This window comes from Rousettus aegyptiacus, unplaced genomic scaffold (genome assembly GCF_014176215.1).
Source record: "Rousettus aegyptiacus isolate mRouAeg1 unplaced genomic scaffold, mRouAeg1.p scaffold_m13_p_9, whole genome shotgun sequence".
Classification (NCBI taxonomy): Eukaryota; Metazoa; Chordata; class Mammalia; order Chiroptera; family Pteropodidae; genus Rousettus; species Rousettus aegyptiacus.
The window spans coordinates 6,241,656-6,262,924 of record NW_023416312.1 but is presented as its reverse complement, the minus strand read 5'-3'; the positions used below and the strand labels follow the sequence as shown (position 1 = coordinate 6,262,924).

Genomic DNA, 21,269 nt, shown 5'->3' with positions numbered 1-21,269 from the left:
CGTAATCCCTCATATTACTCTTTTATAACTACACCCACCTCCCTCCACTTGACATTTCCTCCCATTCCTACCCCCTGTCCTGTCTCTAACTGCTGGTAGCAAAGATCTCTTCTCCAGATCTATGATTTGTCCCATCAGCATTGTTATCTAAATGGAATCATGTGGTGTTTGAGATGGGTTTCTTTCCCTCAGTGTAATTCCCTAAAGACTCATTCAATCACTCCTTCTTTTTTATTGTTGAGTAGTATTTCATGGCATGGATGTACCAGGAAACATGTACATGTTCACCTGTTCAAAACTTCTGGGTTTCCTATTTTGGGTTGCTAGTGGTAAAGGCTGCTATGAATACTCATTCATAGTTTTTAATCTTTCTTCATTTCATTCATTTCACTCTTTCACACAAGTTTTCATTTCTCTGGGATGAATGCCCAAAAGTGAAATTTCTGGTCCTTTGGTAATTGCATTCTTAGTTTTTTTTTTATATGAAACTGACAAACTGCTTTTCATTGTGGCTGTATCATATTCCATTCCTGCCAGCAATGTATGAGTGATCCAGTTTTTCTGCATCTATATTTTTGTTCTTTCCATTGTTCTTTGTCCTTCTTGATGCTCCAAAATTCTTTCTATTATATCCTCTCTGTTTGAAGATTTCCCTTTAGCCATTTTTAAGCATATATCAGTTAGTGATAAATATTTTACAGAAGGATAATTTCATTGAATATAGAATGTAAGGTTGGGAGTCTTTTCTTACAGAATTTGAAAATATTTTCCTTATAGAAATGGTGGTCAGAGCAGGAACCAACCCAGACAACAACATTCAGATGGTGAATAACCCAAATTTAATGGAAAATGACAGTGATCAAGATGGTCCATGTTTCTTCATCCCTGCTGATTGTGGTGAGTTTGAAATGATACATATTACAAGTGACACTGTTTAATCTAGATTCTTTAATACCCTTAGTAGTAGCTTTTCTTAATTAAAAAATAATTTAAATTAATTAAAAATCAAAAGTTTTATGTTGAGAAAATTTTAGCTGCGCATGCAATTGTAAGAAATAATACAGAGAGGTCTTGTGCACAGTTTACCCAGTTTCCCCCAATGATAACATCTTGCAAAACCATAATATAATGTCACAACCAGGACATAGACCTTGATGCAATTGACAGATATTATTGAGATGTCTTCAGTATTATTTGTATTCTTATGTGTGTTTATGTTTGTGTGTGTATGAATATTCAGTTTTATATAATTTCGTGACATGAGTAGGTTTCCGTATCTTCCATCATAGTCAAGATTCAGAATATTTCTATCCTCACAAGGATCTCACTTGCTGCTCTTTAAGACTGCTCACCTTTCTCTTGTCACCCTCCTACCCCTACCCTGCCCTGTTCTTGCCCTTGGCAACGGTTTATCTGCTCTCCTTCTTTATAATTTTGTCATTTCAAGAGCTTTATATAAACAGACACACATAATATCTAACCTTTTGTGATTGCCTTTTTTTTTCATTCTGCATAATTTCCTGGAGTTCCATCTAAGTGGCTGAGTATACCAGTAGTTCTTTCTTTATTATTTCTGAGTACTATTTCATAGTATGGCTATACCGTGATTTGTTTATCTGTTCGCCGGTTGGAGGACATCTGGGTTGTTTCTAGTTCTCAGCTATTAGTTGTAAAGCTTCTATGGACACTCATGGACAGGTTTCTGTGTGAATATCGGTTTTTCATTTTTCTGGGATAATGCCCAAGGGCACAGTTGCTGGGTCCTATGTTAGTAGTATGTAGAGTTTTGTAAAATATTACCAAGCTGTTTTCCAATGTAGCTGTACTATTTTACATTACCACCAGCAATGTTTGAGTGATCTAGTTTTTCTGCAGGTATATTTCTGCTCTTTCTTTTGTTCTTTCTTCCTTCCTTATGCTCCAAGATTCGTTTCTTCATCATATCTTTTTGGTTTGAAGATTTTCCTTTAGCCATTTTTAAGGGTATGCCAACCAATGATAGTTTTTTTAAAATGTTTTTTTTTATGCCTTTATTTCTCCTTCATTCGTGAAGAATAGTTTTGCCTGACATAAAAATGATCTTTGAGATTTCTTGACTTTTAGCACTTAAAAATGTTTTATTAATCAAAATGTTGTTCAAACAGACTCTAGCACAGAAATGCAGCCTGAAACCATGATTCACACAACTTCAGTGGAAAATGGCAGTGACCAAGATAATGCTAACGAATCTTTCTTCCTCACTGCTGGTTTTGGTGAGTTCAAAATGACACATTTTACAAGTAGCACTCTTTAATCTAGATTCATCAACATTCTTAATATGAATTCTTAGTGTTAGCTCTTTCAAAATTAAACTTTTCACTTTGAGATATTTCAGAATCACATGTAGGTACAAGAAATAATGCAGGGAGATCTGGTGCACTCTTTGCCCAATTTCTCCCAATAGTAATATTTTATAAATACATAACAACTAGAATTTTGACATTGATATGATCCACCAATCTATTCCAATGTCCCCAGCTTTACTTGTATTTATTTGTTTATATGTGTATTTTGTTCTTTGCACTTCAGTGACATGTTTAGGTTCAGGTATTCATCATTACACTCATGATACAGAACTGGTCTATTATCTCCAGGAACGCTCTTGTTGCTTTTTTATAACCATACCCACCTTCACATCATTGCTTCCTGGCTTCATCCCTAACCCGTCCAACTTCTGTGTTTTCCCTCTTTATAATTCTATCATTGCAAGAATGTTATATTAATGGGCTCATGTAGTATTTAATCTTTTAGGATTGCTTTTTTTTCCCATTCAGTGTAATTCCCTGGATATTTAGCCAACTTGCTGCATGTATCAGTAGTTCCTTTTTATTACTGAGTACTATTCCATGACATGTATGTACTGTGATTTTTTATCTGTTCACCCACTGAAGGACATCTGGGTTTTTACAGTTTTGGGCTATTAGGAGTAAAGTGGCTATGAACACTCACGTACAGGTTTTTGTGCAAACATAAGTTTTCATTTCTCTATGATAAATGCCCAAGAGTGCAATTTCTGGCTGGTATGATAATTATATGTTTAGTTTTATAAGAAACTGGCAAACTATTTCCAGAATGACTCTACCAGTTTAAATTCCCACCAGTAGTGTATAAATGATTCAATTTCTTAGCATCCTCATTAGCATTTGGTGTTTTCACTATTTTTTTTATTTTAGCTATTCTGATAGGTGTATAGTAATACTTTGTTGTAGGTTTAATATGCATTTGCCTTTGGATAATAATGCACAACATCTTTCCATGTGTTAATTTACCGTCTGTATGTTCTTTTCTCTGTAATGTCTGTTCTTTCTTCTTATAGTAATATTTATGTTTTTACTGTTGAGTTTTGAGAGTTGCTTAGATATCTGTAGATACTAGTCTTTTGTTGAATATGTGGTTTGCAAACATTTTCTTTATGTCCACAGCTTGCCTTTATATCCTCTACAGGTTTTTTTGTTTTGTTTTGTTTTGTTTTGTTTTGTTTTGCAGGGAGAATGTTTTTAGTTTTCACAAGGTTTAATTTATCGACTTTTCCTTTTGTAGATAGTACTTTTTGTATTAAGTCTATGAATTCTTTGCTTAGTCCTTGATCCCAAGTTTTTCTTTGTTTTTCCCCCAAAGATTTTATACTTCTCATTTCATATATAAGTTTGCGACTCATGTTGAGCTAATTTCATACAAGGTGTGAGATAGGTTGAGGTTCTTTTTGTTTTTATTTGAATGAATTTCTTTCCTCCATTGAATTGATTTTGTACCTTAACCAAAAATTAATTAGACATATTTGTGTAGGCCTAGTTCTGGGCTCTCTATTATGTTCTACTGATCTATATTCCTATTCTCCTGCCAAATCATAATGTTGTGATTACTGTTGTTATACAGTAGGTAAGCCTTACTATCAGGTAGAATGATTCCTCCTATTTTATTTTTTCAAAATTGTTTTAGTTATTCTAGGTCCTGTAACTTTTTATCTTAATTTTAGAATAACCTTGTTTATGTTTCCAAAAAACTTGCTCTGATTTTGATAGGAATTGCATTAATCCTACACATCAACTTGAGAAGAATTGATACCTTCAGTATGTTGAATCATCTATGAGCATTGTAGCTCTGTCTGTATATTTATTAAGGTTTTCTTTTATTTATTTTAGTAATTTTTAGGATACAAATCCTGTCAATTTTTTAAAAATAAGTTCTTAGGTATTTTATTTTCTTTGGAAATTTTGTAAATGGTATTATATTCTAAATTTTGGTTTATACATGTTCATTGTTAGTATATAGAAATGAGCCTAAATTTTGAGTACTGATCTTGTATCCTGTGACCTTGCCAAACAGTTTTAGAAGTCTGTTTTTTTGGTATTTCCTTGGGATTTTCTATATAACTATCTTTCTTATATCATGCCATATGCAATAGGGACCATTTAATTTCTTCCAGTCCAATCTGTATGCCTTTTATTTCCTTTTCTTGTATTATTGCTATGGCTAAAAATTCCAGTGTTATGTTGAATAAGAGTGGTGAGAATGTAGATCCTTGCCTTTTTTCTTATCTTACAGGGAAAGCATTCAATCTTTCACCATTTAGTATGATGTTAACTGTAGGTTTTTGATAGATGACCTTTATTAATTTGATGGATTTTCCCTCCTCCTAACTTGCTGAGAGATTTTTAAAATCATGAATGGGTATAAATAATTAATATTACAATGGACACATTATTGGTTTGTTTTGCAAATATTTGATTAAGAATTTTTGTGCCTAAGTTCATGAAAAATATTGGTTCTGTATTTTTCTGTTTCTTGTTCTGTCTCTGTCTGGTTTGGGTATCAGCATACTAAACTTATAAAATGAGTAAAGGTTTCCTCTTCTTCTATTTTATGGAAACGTATATAAAAAAATTAGTGTTAGTTCTTTAAATATTTGGTAAAAATCTCCAGTAAAATCATCTTGGCCTGTAGATTCCTTTTCGGAATTTCAAACTCAATTTCTTTAATGGCTTTAGGACTATTTAGATTATCTGTGTCATCTTGGTTGAGTTTTGGCATTTGTAATTTTGGAGAACTTGGTCCTTTTCTTCTAAGGTATCAAATTTATGAGTGTAAAGTGATTTGTAGTATTCCCTATTATCTTTTTAATGGCTACTGGATTTGTAGTGATATCTTGTATCATGATTTGCATCTTCTCTTTTTACTTTTTTAGGTCTTTCTAGAGTTGTGTTTGCTTTATTAACCTTTTTGAGGTATCAGTTTTTGATTTGTTGATTTCCTGTTTTCATATTTTTAGTTTGATTGCTTTCTGCTCTTTATTGTTTCATTCTTTTTGCTTAGTTTGGGTTTATTTTACTTTACTTAGTTTTTGGTGTAGGAACTTAGAATATAGATTTGAGACCTTTCTTTTCTAATATAAACATTAGTGCTATAAGTTTCACCTTCAGTATTGGTTTAGTTGCATACCATATATTTTGGTGCATTGTACTTTCATTAAATATTATGTGTTTTATTATTTCCTTGGAAACTTTCTCTTTGATACATGTATTATTTATAAGTGTGCTGTTTAATTTTCAAGCATTTAATGATTTCATCATGTCTTTCTGTTATTGATCTCTAGTTTGATTCTGTTATGGTCAGAAAATGTACTATATGTAATTTCGTTTCTTTTCAATTTGTTGAGATTTTTTTTTCTCTGGCCCAGAATATGGTCTATCTTGGTGGATGATCCATAGGCATTTGAAAAAAAATACATACTTTGGATTTTTTTTTTGGATGTGATGTTCTACAATGAGGATCCTGTTAGTAGATTGTGTTCTTCAGGTCTTCTGTATCCTTACTGATTTTTGGTCTGGTTGGTCCATCAGTTGCTGAGAGGGTTGTATGAAGGTCCTCAACTATAATTATGGGTTTGATTAGTTCTCCTTTCAGCTCTTTCAGCTTTTGCTTCATGTATTTTGAGACTGTTGTTTGGCATATTGAGGATTATTATGCCTTCCTGGGGGTTGATTCTTTCATCCTTATTTGTCTTTAGTAACTTTCTTTGTTCTGAAACCTACTTTGTCTGATGTCGGTGTACCTGTTCTGCTCTTCTTTGATTACTGTTTGCATGGTATATATTTTTCTGTCCTTTTACTTTCAATCTACCAATATCATTGAATTTGTAGTTTCCTGTAAACAGTATATAATTGAGTCTTGTTTTTTTAATCTACTTTATCAATTGCCACCATTTAATTGATATGATTAGGTTATTTACATTTAAGGTAATTATTGATATCCTAAAGCGTAAGTCTGCCATTTTATTATTTTTCTCTCCATTTTCTCTGTTTCTCTGTTTTTCTTGCCTTCCTGTGGGTTACCTAAACATTTTCTAGTATTCCATCTTGATTTATTTATGTTTTCAAGTATATTGCTTTGTATAGTTTTCTGAGTTGTCAATGTGGACGTTACTATATATGTCTAATGGTATCAACATTTTACCACTTAGAATGAAGTGTTGAAACTTTAATTCCTTGCCCTCCTCACTTTTAACTATTATTGTTTAGATGTGAGATGATGTTTTCATTTTTGTTTCAATCGTCACGTATGATTTACAAAACCCATGATAGTATTGTATTTACCCATATGTCTGCTCTTTCTGTTCATTATTCATTTTATTGTTGAATAGTGTTCTGTGGTATCGGATTTACCACAGTTTCTTTAACCATTCACCTGTTAAAGGACATCTGGGTTGTTTATAGTTTTTGACTATCAAGAATAAAGCTGCCTAGGAACATCCATGTCTTAGCATGACACTTAGGTTTTTGTGTCATCGAGAGCTTTTATATCTCTGGGATAAATTCCCAAGAGTGAAATTGCTGTGTCATGTGGTAATTGCAGGTTTAGTTTTATAAAAAACTGCCAACTGTTTTGTAGTGTGGCTGTTCCATTTTACATCTCCCCCAGCAATGTATGAATGATTGAGTTTCTTGGCATAAATACTTCTGCTCTTTCTATTGTTCTTTCTTCCTCCCTGATGCTTTAAGATTCTTTCTGTCATCATAACTTTCTGTTTGAAGATCTTCCTTTAGCCATTCTTTAACAGTAGGTCTGCTAGTGACAAACAGTTTGTTTTCTTTTGTCTGAGACTATGTTTATTTCCCCTTCATATCTGAAGGATAGTTTGCTGGGTATAGAATTTTCAATTGAGAGTTCTTTTCTTTTAGCACTTTTACCTATAGAAATATTGGTAAAAGCAGAAAACAACATGGACAACAGCCATGAAACAGCAACTCGCCCAACTGTAGTGGAAAACAACAATAGCCAGAATTCTTCATCATCTACCAACTTCCCTACAAATTCTGGTGAGTGTGAAAAGATACATATTACAAATAGCACTATTTAACCTATATTCTTCAACGTTCTTGATACAAGCTAATGGAAGCTTTTTGTTTTCTGTTTTGAGGGCTGGTTTTAGGTGATGTTCATAATGATGACTAACATTTATTGCGTGTGTATTATTTGCAAGGTGCTGTGCTAATCAACTTACATACCTCTTCTCTGTTATATCCCCCATGGATGTAGATACTTTTATTACTCCCATTCCCAAAGTCACAGAGCTTGCGAGTGACAGTTCTGGAACTATAACCCAGTTTTCTCTGACTTTAAAGCTTGTGTTCTTTAACAGTTTCCTGTATTGCCTGCCAAGTCACAGTGGCCGAGATGAGGAGACCCCATGTTTTGTGGCCTCAAAGGGCGAGCTTCTCTAATATTTTATAGTTCCTTTGTGTCTCTACTTCTAAGTAGCTAATCTCTTATTAATATCCTAGTGCAGGGCTCAGCAAACTTTTTCTGTAAAGGGTAGTGATGATTTTAACCTTTGTGGGCCATCTCATGTCTGTCACAACTACTCAACTCTGTTGCTGCAACATGAAAGCAGCCACAGATGCAGGTAAATGAATGGGTGTTGCTGGGTGCTAATACAAGTTAATTTATGAAAATCCATGGTGGGATTGACCTGTGGAACATAGTTTACTGACTTCTGTCTTAGAGACCCTTTTCTTTTAAATTATTTTGTTACCCAAACTGGAAGAAACTTCAAAAATTGTACTCTTTGTACAAAATGGGTGCTATGATATGCTGTTGTTAGAAGTATAAATCGGTGAAAACTTTCTGAAGGGTAATTAGTATAAAAATCCATAGAACTATTTATGCTAATCGACTCAGTAATCCCAATTCTATCTGAAGGTATATTTTTTTTAAAAGATTTGTTTTAAAATTTTAGTACAAGAATGTTCTTTACAGAATCATGAAGAATTAGAAACAGCCAAAAAAGCAACCATAAGGAATTAGTTAAATGACTCTTGGTATATTCACAGTATATGAGACAGTAAAGCAAATGGTTAAGAGTATGGTCTCCTGAGTCAGACTGCCTGGGTTCAAATCTCAATTCTATGTCTTAATAACCATGTGACCTTAAGCCACTTCTCTAACCTAAATATTAGTTTCTTCATCTGTGAAATGACAAAGACTATAGTACCTACTTCATAGAATTGTGAGGATCAAATGGTGTAATTCGTTTAAAGTTCCTTGCACAATTTTCAGAGCATAAATGCAACATAAATGTCACCTGTCAGGAAAGTCATGATGACAGAGATGCAGACTTAAAAAAAAAAGAAAATGGAGAAATGCTCAAAATATAATGTTAACTGAAAAAGTAGGATTCAAACTATATATACAGTATGATTTCAAATTTGTGTTTAAAAAAAGAAATAGGAAAAAGAATGGAAGACATCAGTAGATTAATGGTCAGAGCACCTGGCTTATAAAAAGAGACAGACTTAGATTTTAAAACTGGCTCTATAACCAGCAGTGTAATCTTGTTCAAATAACTTACCTTCTGTGGGCCTCAGTTTCCTCCTCTGCTAAGTGGGATTAAGTTGTTAGGATGATGAAACTGAGCTTATAGATATAAAATATTTAGCACAGTGCCTGATATATAATCAATACTCTAAATGCTAGCTATTTAAAATTTTGTTTAAATTATGCTCACATATACTTTCCAAATTGTCTTCAGGGAACATACATTACTCAGTAGTAGAGCTCTGAGTGTACTTCTAGAGTGTCAAAGGGAGCAGTGAGATCTCAGAGCAATATGTTCACATATGCACCTGTGGCCTAAGAAGTAAATTCATTCAAGACAATGAACAAATTAGTTCAAGCACAGCAAATTCAAAGCTAGCAAAGGTGAAAAATGATAGTAATTATGTAGATGGCATTTCATTTATGTAAAAGAAGAGATAAGTATAGAAAAAAATTCACCCAAATAGAAGTTTGTGATTTAGAAATCAATTAGGTTAATTTTCTTGGGCACTTTCATGGTAGCTTTGCATGAAAAAAAAAACAAAGATTTTACTTTTTTCTTGTATTTTTAAAGGATTTCTTGGCGATCCAGAAAGAAATGTCAGGATTCTTAATTTGCATTTGATGGTTGCACAAAGGAAGGCCGAACCTAAGCTCGCAGCCCGCTACTTGGCTCGCATTTTATTCTCCAAGGATGTCCTGGTTTGCAGCTCAGCAGGTGTTAGTTCTCGCGTACCAAACCTTAGTGGCCGCCAACCCCTAGATCCAAACAAAATGGCTGCAATAAGAGGTATGTAAAGTCATTATGGAATCTTGTTTTATTATCATTTGGTCATCTGATGGATGTTATTGGCAGTTGAAGAAATAATGATTAAATCTTGGTAAATCAGAACTGTTCATTTTTTCACCTGTCTGCCTGACTCAGATTTTATAATTTAATAGTATATGATAGGTAACAACTTCTGAAGAGTAAAACTTGTCCATAGATGGTGGTATAAGATAAGCTTTATTGATTGTAGTTACTTATGGTTAGTACTAAGTCAGTTCTTCAGTGATGAAACTTGGTACTAAAAAATAAAGGGAAAAAATCCCCCCTAAAATAAATGTGAGTGAATAAATCACATTTCAGTGCTAGTAGCTGGAAGCACAGAAGTCGAATCTCGTGATTAATTCACTTTAGCCTTCTACCTTCCTGCCTTCCAGAAATGTGTATGGATATCCTAGAACTTATAGGCACTGAGGATACAAAGAATGAGTATTAACAGTCTAGAAAGGGACACACTGAGCGAAACTGATTAATTCCATTCCAGCATGGTAATATTATGGAAGCTGAGAGAGCAGAGCAATTACTTTGGGGGCATTAGGGAAGGCTTACTAAGGACAAGACATTTGAGCTGGATTTGGAAGGATTCCTTAGCTAGGTAAAGAAAATAGGACGGGTATCCTAGGCAGAGGGAGTAGCTTATGGGGAAGATAGACACGTAATGTGCACAGATAAATAGAACATGGTGTAATAATGTTTGCAATAATATTATTTTCTCTTTATAAGTTTTCTTGTATTTTTAGTTCTAACTCATCCATTGGGGTTATTTAATGAAATAGTTAACTTTTTGTTACGTATTTTTTTAAAAGCACCAAAACCTTATTACCGGCTCACTAGGTCAGTGTTTTAGGGAATTGCGCATTGGAAGAGATGAGATATTCAGCAAAGCATCCTCTTTGGGTAGAATTTCTAAACTCTCAGAGAATTAGAGGAAAGGATAACAATTAAAAATATAAAATTTTAGTATTTTAAATTTAAAAATTTCTTGTTGGTTTCTTTAACTTTTTTTCCCTTAATTTTCATGAATGCTTTCTGCTATTCGCAGAGTATCTGGCAACAGCTTTTCCAAACCATGATTTGCGTGAATGTGGAAAAGACTGGAAAACCTGTATTTCCTATATCAATTCTCTGATCCGCTATGTATGCTCTGACTCCAAAAGAATATCGGTAAGTTATTTTTCATCTAAATATGGTCACTACTGTATAAGTGCATACCTCATAAAACTTTAGAACCGAAAGCACGACACACAGGGTCTTCAGGAATGTGTTCAGAATCTTGTTTGTTTAATTTAGGAGCAGGGCACATTCTCAAAAGCATACTGCTTGTTTATTTCACTCTTTGGTATTTATGCTTCATAAAAATATCCTAAAGATAGAATAAATCAAATATAATGTTATAATTAGTATGTTTGAAGCCAAGGGCTATACTAGAAAAAATATTTCAGTCACAAAGTTATTTGGCAAATCTTTTTCAGCATCCCAACAAACAGCACAGAGCAGACTGTGGTGCTGCTTAGCTGTTCTAGTGGTAGTTAAGGATGGCACAGGAGAAAAGGAAGGCACTTCATTACTTATTCACTTTCAATGATAGCAGAACCTGGTGAAAATAATACATGTCATGAGGTTAAGCTATCACGGATATTTTATATTCTATATGGTTACATGGTAAATGGGAATCTGATTCCTCTTTCATTCAGTCTATCTTCAGAGCCCATTAGAGATTTAACATGAATGAGTCAGTAGGGAAGAGTGTCTTGTCTATTGCTTTCTCCTGACAAACTTAATGAAAGTTCCTAACTTCCGCCCACATGTCTAAAAACCCCATTTTATTCTCGCCATGTTTAGTCACTCCTGTGTCTCTAGAGTAAGTTTATGGAAACTATTTGCCACGAATATTTGTAGCTGAGCTTATATTTTCCTGGCGAATGGCTTGATTCTAGTGATAGCTCAAGCACCATCTGTCTGAAACCAAATCTGCTTATTTTTCACATTCCCTTTTATTTCCTACAAAAATTACACCCTAAACATTTGAATGTAAAATTAAGATACTGCCTGGAAAATGGTAATTTGCATATTTGCTTAGGCATCGGAAGAGAAGCAGCATCTGCCAAGCGCCTGCTGTGTACTTGACTAGGAGTAGGGTAGGAGTGGGATAGGTCCTCGCCATTCAAAGTGGGGCCGTGGACCAGCAGCAGCAGCACTGGAAAGCTTGTGAGAAATGCAGTCTTGAGTTCTAACCAGACTCACTGAGGCAGAATTTGCATTTTAGCAAGACCCCCCAGGTGATTTGTGTGCATGTGGAAGTTTGAGAAGCTCTGTCCTAGAGCAGCGATTGTCAACTGTGGGTACATATTAGAATCACGTGAGACATTTATTAAAAAGTTATTAAAGTTATTAATGCCTGAGTTCCCTCACTCCCTCCCCCAGAGATTCTGGTTGAATGTACTGAGAATGGGGCCCAAACAGAGCTTTTTAAAAAAAAGGTCCCTAGGGTAATTCAAATATTCAGATGTGCAGCCAGATTTGAAAGCCACTGGGGAAAGAGAAAACAAACAAAAAACATTAAAAAAAACCCCAAAAGTTGTCATCTTCAGGAAACTCATTTATTTGTTTATTAATTAAATGTTTATTAAGTACTTATTTTCTGCCAGCAATTATCATCCAGTTCATTGGCTAGAGCTACCAAGTGCCCCAGGAAGCAGCAGTCACAGCAGCTTGAGGAAGAATCAAATCCACACCTATACTTTGGTCATGGCACACAATATCTGTGGGCTTATGCCCACCTAGGTTGCCCTGGTTGATGATGGAGCATGTCCATATTTTTTCACAATGGGACTTTGTTTATTGATACCTTTTTATGTTTCAGCAGAAAACTGTTGCCCGCAATAAAGTCCCTACCAACACCAATACACTAGCATCTGCAGATTTGAATGATAAAAAGGATGGTGATGGCGGCGAAAGCAGCTCCCAGTTATCTCAGCAAGCAGCTGCCTCGGAAACAGGAGCGAATGGCACTTCTCAGCAGAACAGCAGTGCTTTCTTTGAAAGATTTAAACAACGTTCCACTGTTGACATAGCAGTACCTTTTGAAACAGTGTGTGAGTTTTAAAACAAGTTCTCTTGATAATAGATGTTGAATCTGGATGATGCTTTTATGGGGTTCATTGTACTATCTTTCTGCTTTTATGTATGTTCAAAATTTTTTCATAATAAGAAATCTAAACAACTTAATCTCCTAAATTAATGAGTTAATGAAATATGGATACCTAGTTCTGAGACTGATAGTTTTAACATTAAGCGAAACCCATTATTTTTCCTTCAGAAAGCAGTTCTCTGCTAACTCCTTTGAATGGTGTGAACTCTCAGGTTAGGCACCCTGCTCAGCAGGTAAAGGAGCTACAGCTTGATGAGCCAGAAGTAATTCAGGGGTCTTGCTCTCTGTGTGCCGGGCACATTGCAGGTGCTCCATAAAGAATTTTTGTGTGAATGAATGCCATTATTCGGAACATTGTGCCCTCATGCTAGTTGTCTGCCAGAGGCTGTCCTACTTCATTAGTGTCAACTGGCTGTGAGTTCTGTAAGTGACTATGCCACCTCCCTCTCGTGATCCCTAATGCCCCCTTCCCAGGATGCTGGGGTTTATAAGCACCTGAGGTAGCAAAATTATTTTCTATTTCTCCCCTGCCCTCATGTCAACCCTAAGTAGACACTACCTGAGAGCCTATTCATACAAAATTGTTTAAACGATACGTCTTTATAGTATATTTTTTCCATTATAAAAGTAATAACTACTGTATTTGCTCAAGCGATATACTGCAGAAACAGCTTCTGGCCAAATTAAATCACTGCAACAAAAATCACCAGACAAATAGCTCCTAGATTTAAAGAAGCAAAGAACAAACTGAGCCTCAGGTAATAGCCAGAGTAGCCCCAAGACTGTGGCATCTGGGGCCCATTTGGGTCTCTGGGGTTCCATGTCTGCAGCATCCATGATATCCAAGTTCTAGGTTTCTTTTGTTACTGTCCAGATTCCCAGGAGAAAGAATTCAATTTGGGGAGGTTGGGTTACAGGTCTCTGACCCTGACCCACCTAGAACCAGAGGCCAGGGCAACTAAGCAGATTGTGAGCTAGGCAGCTGCCCCAGTTGGCATGTAGTCTATGATACCATTTTAGTTTTCAAAATCAGAAAATATTTAGGAAAGAAGAAAAGCTCCTACAATCAAGATACATTAAAAAAACTATTATGGACAATTTAATTTTCTTCCAGTCTTTTTTTCCTTACTAACCTTTTAAAACATTATGTCCTCCATGTAATTACTCTTCTTTTTAAACATATGTATATGTTTTTCCTCAAAAATCTCCGATTGTCATAATCACTGCTTTGAACAGATATGTAAAATTCCATTGAGTAAGTGTACCCTAATTTATTTAACTACCTCCTTCCTGTTATATTTTTTCGAGGATTTTTTTGGAGGGGATCATCAGTCATATAAATCATGCTGCCTAAAACCTCCAACTTCGTCTTACAGCTTTTTATGTATTTTGGATTATTCACTTAAGTGAGGTTTTTAGAATTTGAATTACTAAGTTAAAGAGTATTAACTTTTTTCTGACCCCTCATTAATATTTCCAGGTTAATCTTTCAGAGTTAAGTCTTTGGACCCACTGAGTGAATTTTGAAGTAATTTAATCTCTCTTGGTAAATATTGGGTCTGGGGGATTCAACAGTTTATACTGTCACCCCTTACATGATGGATATTCCAAGATGGAATATATTTAAGAATCAGATTGTATTTCTCTAACATATTTTCTTCAACAAATAATTATTATATGTAAAATATATTTTTCAAGCGTGGCTAATTTGAATTACTGTGGATTGAAGAGAGATGGTGATGATTAGATCATAGAGTTGAGATATGAAAAGACTTACAATTTATTTTTCAGTTCAAATAAGTTATTTAAAAATATATCCAAGATGAGTTTGTCTATTTTTAAATGAGCTTAATACCAAATAGAAAACCTACATTTTAAAAATTATAAATGTTTCAGTAAGAATCATAGTGCTTATTTTTGAAAAGGCTTTTTTTTTTACAATTAGGAAAACAGTGCATTAAAATGACTTAGACTTTGTTATTAAATGTAATGAAAACCTGATTGGGACCTAAAAGGTAGCAGAACACTGAATTATCTTCTTGAACAATCAGAGCACATGTAATCATACCAGCATTGATTCCTGTCTCATTTCTCATGCTGTTTCATGATACAATAACAACTTAAAGCTTTAATTTTTTTAACTTCTCAAGTTCTTGAGCCTAAAAATTCAGAAAAATAAACCTTTCAGTGACAGCTTTATAAAAAACTTGAACCTAACATCTGCTATGAAAATTGACATCTTTTTTCTCTTGCTTCTAGACTATCTTGGAAATCCACGTAGAAATATACGGATACCATTCTCAGTTCTGACCATAGCGAAAGCAAAGTGTCGCCCAGAGCTGTCAGCCAGATACCTTGTTCGCAAACTGTTCGCAGAGGAAGTGCTGATAAAAAGCTTTCAAGGAAATCTGGCGCGTGGCGTATGTGCCCTTAACTTGAATACGATGAATGCTCTCCAAGGTTTGTATCAGAGAAGGGCAGAAAGAAAAATCCATTCGGTTTGTGTGTATTCTGAGGAGAGGGAGTTCTTAGATCTTCCTCATTAGGGCACAACAATGAGCAGGTTCATGAATTGTGTTTCTTTTTGCATTTGTGTTCTTAGGGCTAATGGCTCTGTCTTGAATGGCATTCTTAGTACAGGAAAGGCATTATTGACTGTGGCTCCCTAAAATGGATCGCCAGAAGTATGCAAACTCAAACACCTTCATTTACTGAGGTTCAAGGTTGAAGCTGCTGGGCTTTGTCAGTTTGCAGAAGTGTCAACAATAGCACAGCAGGCTAATTGGCTAGTTTTTTCTTACGCACATGAGCATAGGATAGCCTATGTCTATTACATATATCGATGAAGTAATAAAGCTTTCAAAAGAAATTCTGTGAAATCTTAGATTTGGACAAAACAGGAAGCGAGTATTTCTTATTTATGTCATTTGTACCCGGCAAAGACATAGTTCTGAGCCCCAGCCTGATCTCAGCTGGTTCCTATATTCATATCACACGTTTCACATCCAACAGATTTGAACAATACTTGTGTTTCAGGCTAAACTGAAGAAACCTGAAACATAAGTATTTTAGAACCTTTCACAAGCATTTGCTATCACCTAATCCAATTGTTTTCAATTTTTTTTTACTACAATAAGATATACATTTTACATTGTGACTCAGGACATGTGTTTGATTTTAAAAAACTGAAGCAAAATTTTCACAAACAATACTTATTCTTTCTATGAGAATTACATTCAAATATTTACTATTCTATTTTTTGAAAGTGCTGCTAGCACTGATTTCATGACGTAGTAATTGATCATGATTTGCGATTTGAACGTCACTGAACTAACCCTCCAGGCCAAAAACTGAAACCCAATTCCTTTTACCTTATAGTACAAAAAGAACACAGTTTATAACCAATTCAGAAATACAAGTGTTTATAGAAGAAAATAGTGTCTTTCTAATTAAAACTTTTTAAGTGAGGAGGAGAAGGTGACTTTTATAGTTTAAATTTCTGGACTGGACCAATTCCTTAAAAATTAACTAAATATATTATTCTATGTATTTCATTTTGCTTTATCTCTTATTGAAATATCTTACAAATCAAGATGTCTTTTGTAGTAAAAAATGTTTAGCACAAGTTGATATTGTATCCACATGTGGCATATTTTAACAAATTTCACATAAGACTTAAAATTCTCCTGAGTTATTTCAGGAGAGAGAATACAGAGTCATCACTGTCCTGTGGGGCAGAGCCAAGGCCAAGGAGGCTGAGAAGAAAATATATTTTACTTTAATATGAGAACAAAATGAACTTGGAGAATGAAGAGTCAGAGCAAAGGCTCAGTGACCAGATATGAGATTCCTATACTCATAGGAGGACTGGGCTTTATGGCCTCTAACATTTCTGTAGAAGTATTAGTTCAGTATAAACTATTTAAAACATAAAGAAATGCACAGAAAATAATATAGTAAAATAATAAACACCTGTCTAACCAGTACAGATATAGAAATTTTGCCTTTTGTCCTTCAGTTTTTTTTCTTAATAATAAAACATTACTGATATCATTAAAACTCCATCCTTCCCTTTCCCATGTCTTTCTCCCCAGAAGTAATCACAATCTTGGAGTTGGATCTAACATTCTCGTGCATATTTTACACATTTGCTACCTATGTTGATAAATCCATAAATAATATGTGATATTGTTCTTTAGCTGTTTTAATGTACATAAATGGGAATATATAGTACATAGCCTTTTGCAAATTTTTCACTCAACATTTTTGAGATCTACTTCATGCATTTTAACTGCTGATTGGTGTCCCATTGAAGGAAGAAACCAGTTTATTCTATTGTAATATAATTTCTTATTCTAAGATTTTATTATTTGGGAGGATAGTCCTGGAAATTAGTAGTCAAAGGACATTATGTCCAATAGCCAAAGGTATTGATTTCATTTAAGAAACTATTATTTGATGCTCTCTAATGAGAGTTCAGTATCACTTAAGAGCTCTTTAAAGAATGGTTTATGTGGAGAAAGTTAGTAGGCTGCAGATTTTGTAATCGGTGAACAACCTCTACTCCTATACCCTCTCATCCCTTTCTGCATATTACAGAACCGTAAAATCTTAGCAATAGGAAATGCATTACAGGTCCTCTAATACAACTCACCCAGAGTAGGAATTCTGATATATAGTCACCTCCCCCTGTCTCGAACGTTTCCATTGATGGCAGTCTACTACATTTTAAAAGGGCTCTAATTCATGAGAAAGTTCTTTTTCCAAGTGACTCAAAATTTACCTTCTCACAAGTAAGACACATTTGTTCTACTTAACCTCTTTCAGAGCTAATTAGGGTAGATCCAGTCACTTTTCATATTTATAGACCCCTTCGGGTATTAAAAGATAGCTATTATTTCCTACTGGATCATTAGGAAGTAATAAATATAGCCCCTCCCCACTTCAAGTTCAGAACCAAGTGAGAGCCAGTAGGATCTGGCAGGTGGAGATAAAAATATTAGCTTTATTTTTGATCAGACATGTCCGGTTCTTTCATGCTTTCTAATTTCAAAGTCCTTCTACACGGAAGCATGATGACTGGAGAATAGATGTTATTCCCAACTTTTTCTCATTAAGTCTTACACTTTTACAGTTAAATATCTCCATTTCCTTTAATATTCCTCATTAAAGTATTTTCCTAATCTTTCATGATGTGATTCAGTGACTAACTCCAAATGTACTCAAGTTAACCCAGACTTTTCAATGGAGATTAACTTTAGATTAGCTTTTCTCATTTATACAACTGGAACCTTTTCCCCCAAGAAACTTCTTTTATGACTAGTGTTTCAGAGAACACGTTTTGGGAAATAGCAACTGATTTAGGCTCCTCATTGCAGCCTGTTGAAAGCTTCGCAGGTACTGTATTTGTCTTCCAGTCTATTATGTATCCTAGCTTTGCTGTCATGGGCAGATGGGACAAGCCTACTTTCCATAACTTCTTTTTTTGGTAATAAAAATGTTCAGTAGGATAGAGCCTGATACCAAATCCGGTGATACACCACTAAAAGCTTCTTTCCAGGCTAACACCAATCTATTAATTAGTCCTTAATATATGAAAGCTTTTTAATTTTGTGGAATAAATGCTATGTTTATGGCACTGGCCTGATTTCCCAGCCTATTAATCCTATTGAAAAACAAATGAGATTAATGTATCCATCAATTTCTGAGGGCTCAAAGTTACTTAGGAAGTTACCCAAAAATGTATCTGAGGGCAACTCTGCTCTTTTAGTTAACACCTCTCTTCCCTACCTTGCCCTTTGTCTTCCCACTTTCTCTACGGGTGCTCCTGAGCTGTATTGCTCTGTCAGCTTTCCTCTAACTGCAAGATCGAAAGACCACAAAATTTAGCAGCTGTAGCTTCTTGCCTCTAAAAGCATGAAAGACACTGCAGCCTCTTATGTGTTGCCAAGCCTTCGCATGTCTTTATTTGGTATAATGAATAACATGCATGTTTGATAAATTTAAGAATAAGAAAAGTTTACGCTGGGTACCAAAGGCAGCAGAGGATTTTCATTCTGGTTATGAAGCAAGATCATGGGCTGTTATTGTTTTATTGTGGTTTAAAAATGCTGCTATTTCATATTATTTTTTTTAGATTAAAAAATTTGTTAAGGTAATTTAATAGTCATAGTCCATATGTTTTAATTAAAGTCTTACTGACCTTTACACAGCAATAGAACTAAGGTTGAATAAATTCATTTCTCCATGAAGTGATTTCTAAGTAACTTATGTTTTGGGTCTTTGCCATCAGAATTTCTCCAGGAGAACTACCCGAATTGTGACCTAACAGAATCTGGATATGACTGGAAGTTGTGTGTTACGGCTATCAATAGCTGTATCCGTAGCATTCGATATGAATTCAATAAGTCTACATCCAAATCAGAGCCACTTCCAGCAACGACCCCTTCAGCGAAGTAGGAGCCAAGAGATGACAATTTAACTGACCAAAATGCTTGAATATCGGCCATCCTACTTTTTTTGTGTGTGCTCTTGCATTTTCCTATAAATTTCTCAAATTATAACTCTAAACCTAAAATACTGTTGTAGTGGCAATGTGGTCTTACATTTATACCGGAAGAGATAGCGAATGTTCTTTTTTTGCCCACATACGAGGAGGAATTGCATGGGGAAGATGTGTAATGTTTGATGAGCAGAGTGATGGGCAGTATTCTGTAAGAACCGCTGATTAAGGGAATGTTCTTAAACTCTTTAAGGTTAACTGACCAGTTAGCTCAGCTGGTTAGAGTGGTGCTAAGAAACTCCTTAAGATTGTTTTCATTGCTATTTTAACGTAGAATGAGAACAGCACATTTAGCTCTTAATGACACGTGAATTCTGAGTGTTAGTGATGCGGATATAGATAGTGAAGTAAAAAGCAATAGTTGAATATGCAAACCATAATGCTGAGTTTAGGAACTTGTAGGTAGTAGATACTCAATATTCGTAAAGTGAATTGTCACTACAGAGCTTAGGTTTTTTCACTAATTCGGAAGGGAGGTATGATTCACATATAACCAAAACACCTGTGCTGGCTTTCTTTTACATCCATTAGTAGGGGATTTCATAGGATCAACATCATATTGTTTGATCTGAGCTTTCCAGAGATGAGACCTATGTTCTTTAGATTTACTCCTGATAAGAACAGCATTCTTTTAATTACCTCCTGATAATATTTTGTTACAGAAGTTTGCTAAAAGTCAACATAGAAAATCATATCAGACTTTCTGGTTCCATAGAAGTAATGTGAACTTAAGAACACAATGCTTCGAATAAAAGAATCTGATTAGATTTAGACAGTAACATTTTTTGCTTTCTGAAATGTCTGGGTGAAGGTTTAATATCTTTACTGATTGAGTCTACTAGTCAAAATGCATACAAATTTAACTCTTACAATGTTTAAATTAAAAAAATACTGATCAGAAATTCAATTAGAAAAAAGTTATCATACAGGATATTGGAGAATTAAAAAATAGTTTCGCTTTTCTCATAAATAGAATTTTGAAGTTCCTGAATGTTTATTTTGTTTCAAGCATTTTAAAGTTCTTGAATGTTTCAGCCATAGGGAATACTGCGTAATTTCACTGTTTAATTATTTGTGTTTAAGAAGCATTTTGTCAATTACAATGCCATCTTTCAGCTTTCAACCTATCAAACAGTCCTCATTTACATTCATTTTATTATTCAAAAAGCAAATTTTTTTCTTGTGAGAGTTCAACCTTCACATAGGGCCATTTGCTTGTGACCCATGGCTTTGTCTTAATTGACGTTCATTAACTTTGGTTTTTTGATAATGCAAAGAAAAAACTCAATAGAAAGTGATAAGGCAGTCAAACACTGTAAGTTGTATGAAAATTGACAAGTCTTCTTATCTTTGTGACTTGTGAGATAGTTTAAGATGGTTTTATATAATTGATTTGTAGACTAGATACATTATTTTCAAAAATATTTTGAAAACTAAATTAGACTTTTAGAGTATTTTACTGAAATATAGTATAGTTTTATAAAAAGGTTAAAATTTTAAGACTGTCCTCTAAATAACTTGCTGTTGCATTTAGCTTAAAACTATAGTATTTCTATGCATATCTTTATTTGTTTATGCTATACCTACAATAGTCTTAAAAAGTAGATAATTCAAGCCAAAAAAATCTTGAGAACAAAAGAGCTTTGAGCAGTTATTCAGAATAATTCATCTAAGGTATTCTTTGGCTTCACCATGCAGTTTCACAAATAATCCTACAAACTGCTGGTAATGGAGCTAATATGGAAAAGTAAAACTATATCCTAGGCAAGACTAAAATTCAAATTGCATATGTAGAGTTCAAGTTCGACTTGTACTTTACACAAAATTTGTATCTGAAATATTCCCTAGATTAGAAGCAAAATTACAAAAATAAAAAC

General features: G+C 34.4%; 1 protein-coding gene across 5 annotated transcripts in view; it reads left to right on the top strand.

The window, feature by feature from the left end:
* Window positions 1–20,782, top strand: part of BEND2 (BEN domain containing 2) — a 48,208-nt gene extending 27,426 nt beyond the window's left edge. For 3 of the 5 annotated variants that reach the window (XM_036226948.1, XM_036226946.1, XM_036226950.1), the window contains 8 exons: window positions 778–897; window positions 2,145–2,252; window positions 7,218–7,355; window positions 9,428–9,643; window positions 10,722–10,843; window positions 12,543–12,774; window positions 15,090–15,290; window positions 19,123–20,782. In XM_036226948.1, the coding sequence (XP_036082841.1) occupies window positions 778–897; window positions 2,145–2,252; window positions 7,218–7,355; window positions 9,428–9,643; window positions 10,722–10,843; window positions 12,543–12,774; window positions 15,090–15,290; window positions 19,123–19,289 (1,304 nt within the window). In that variant the 3' untranslated portion in view covers window positions 19,290–20,782. The remainder of the gene's footprint in view (window positions 1–777; window positions 898–2,144; window positions 2,253–7,217; window positions 7,356–9,427; window positions 9,644–10,721; window positions 10,844–12,542; window positions 12,775–15,089; window positions 15,291–19,122) is intronic. The other 2 variants (XM_036226947.1, XM_036226949.1) reach the window with 2 other exon arrangements.
* Window positions 20,783–21,269: the final 487 nt, after the last annotated feature.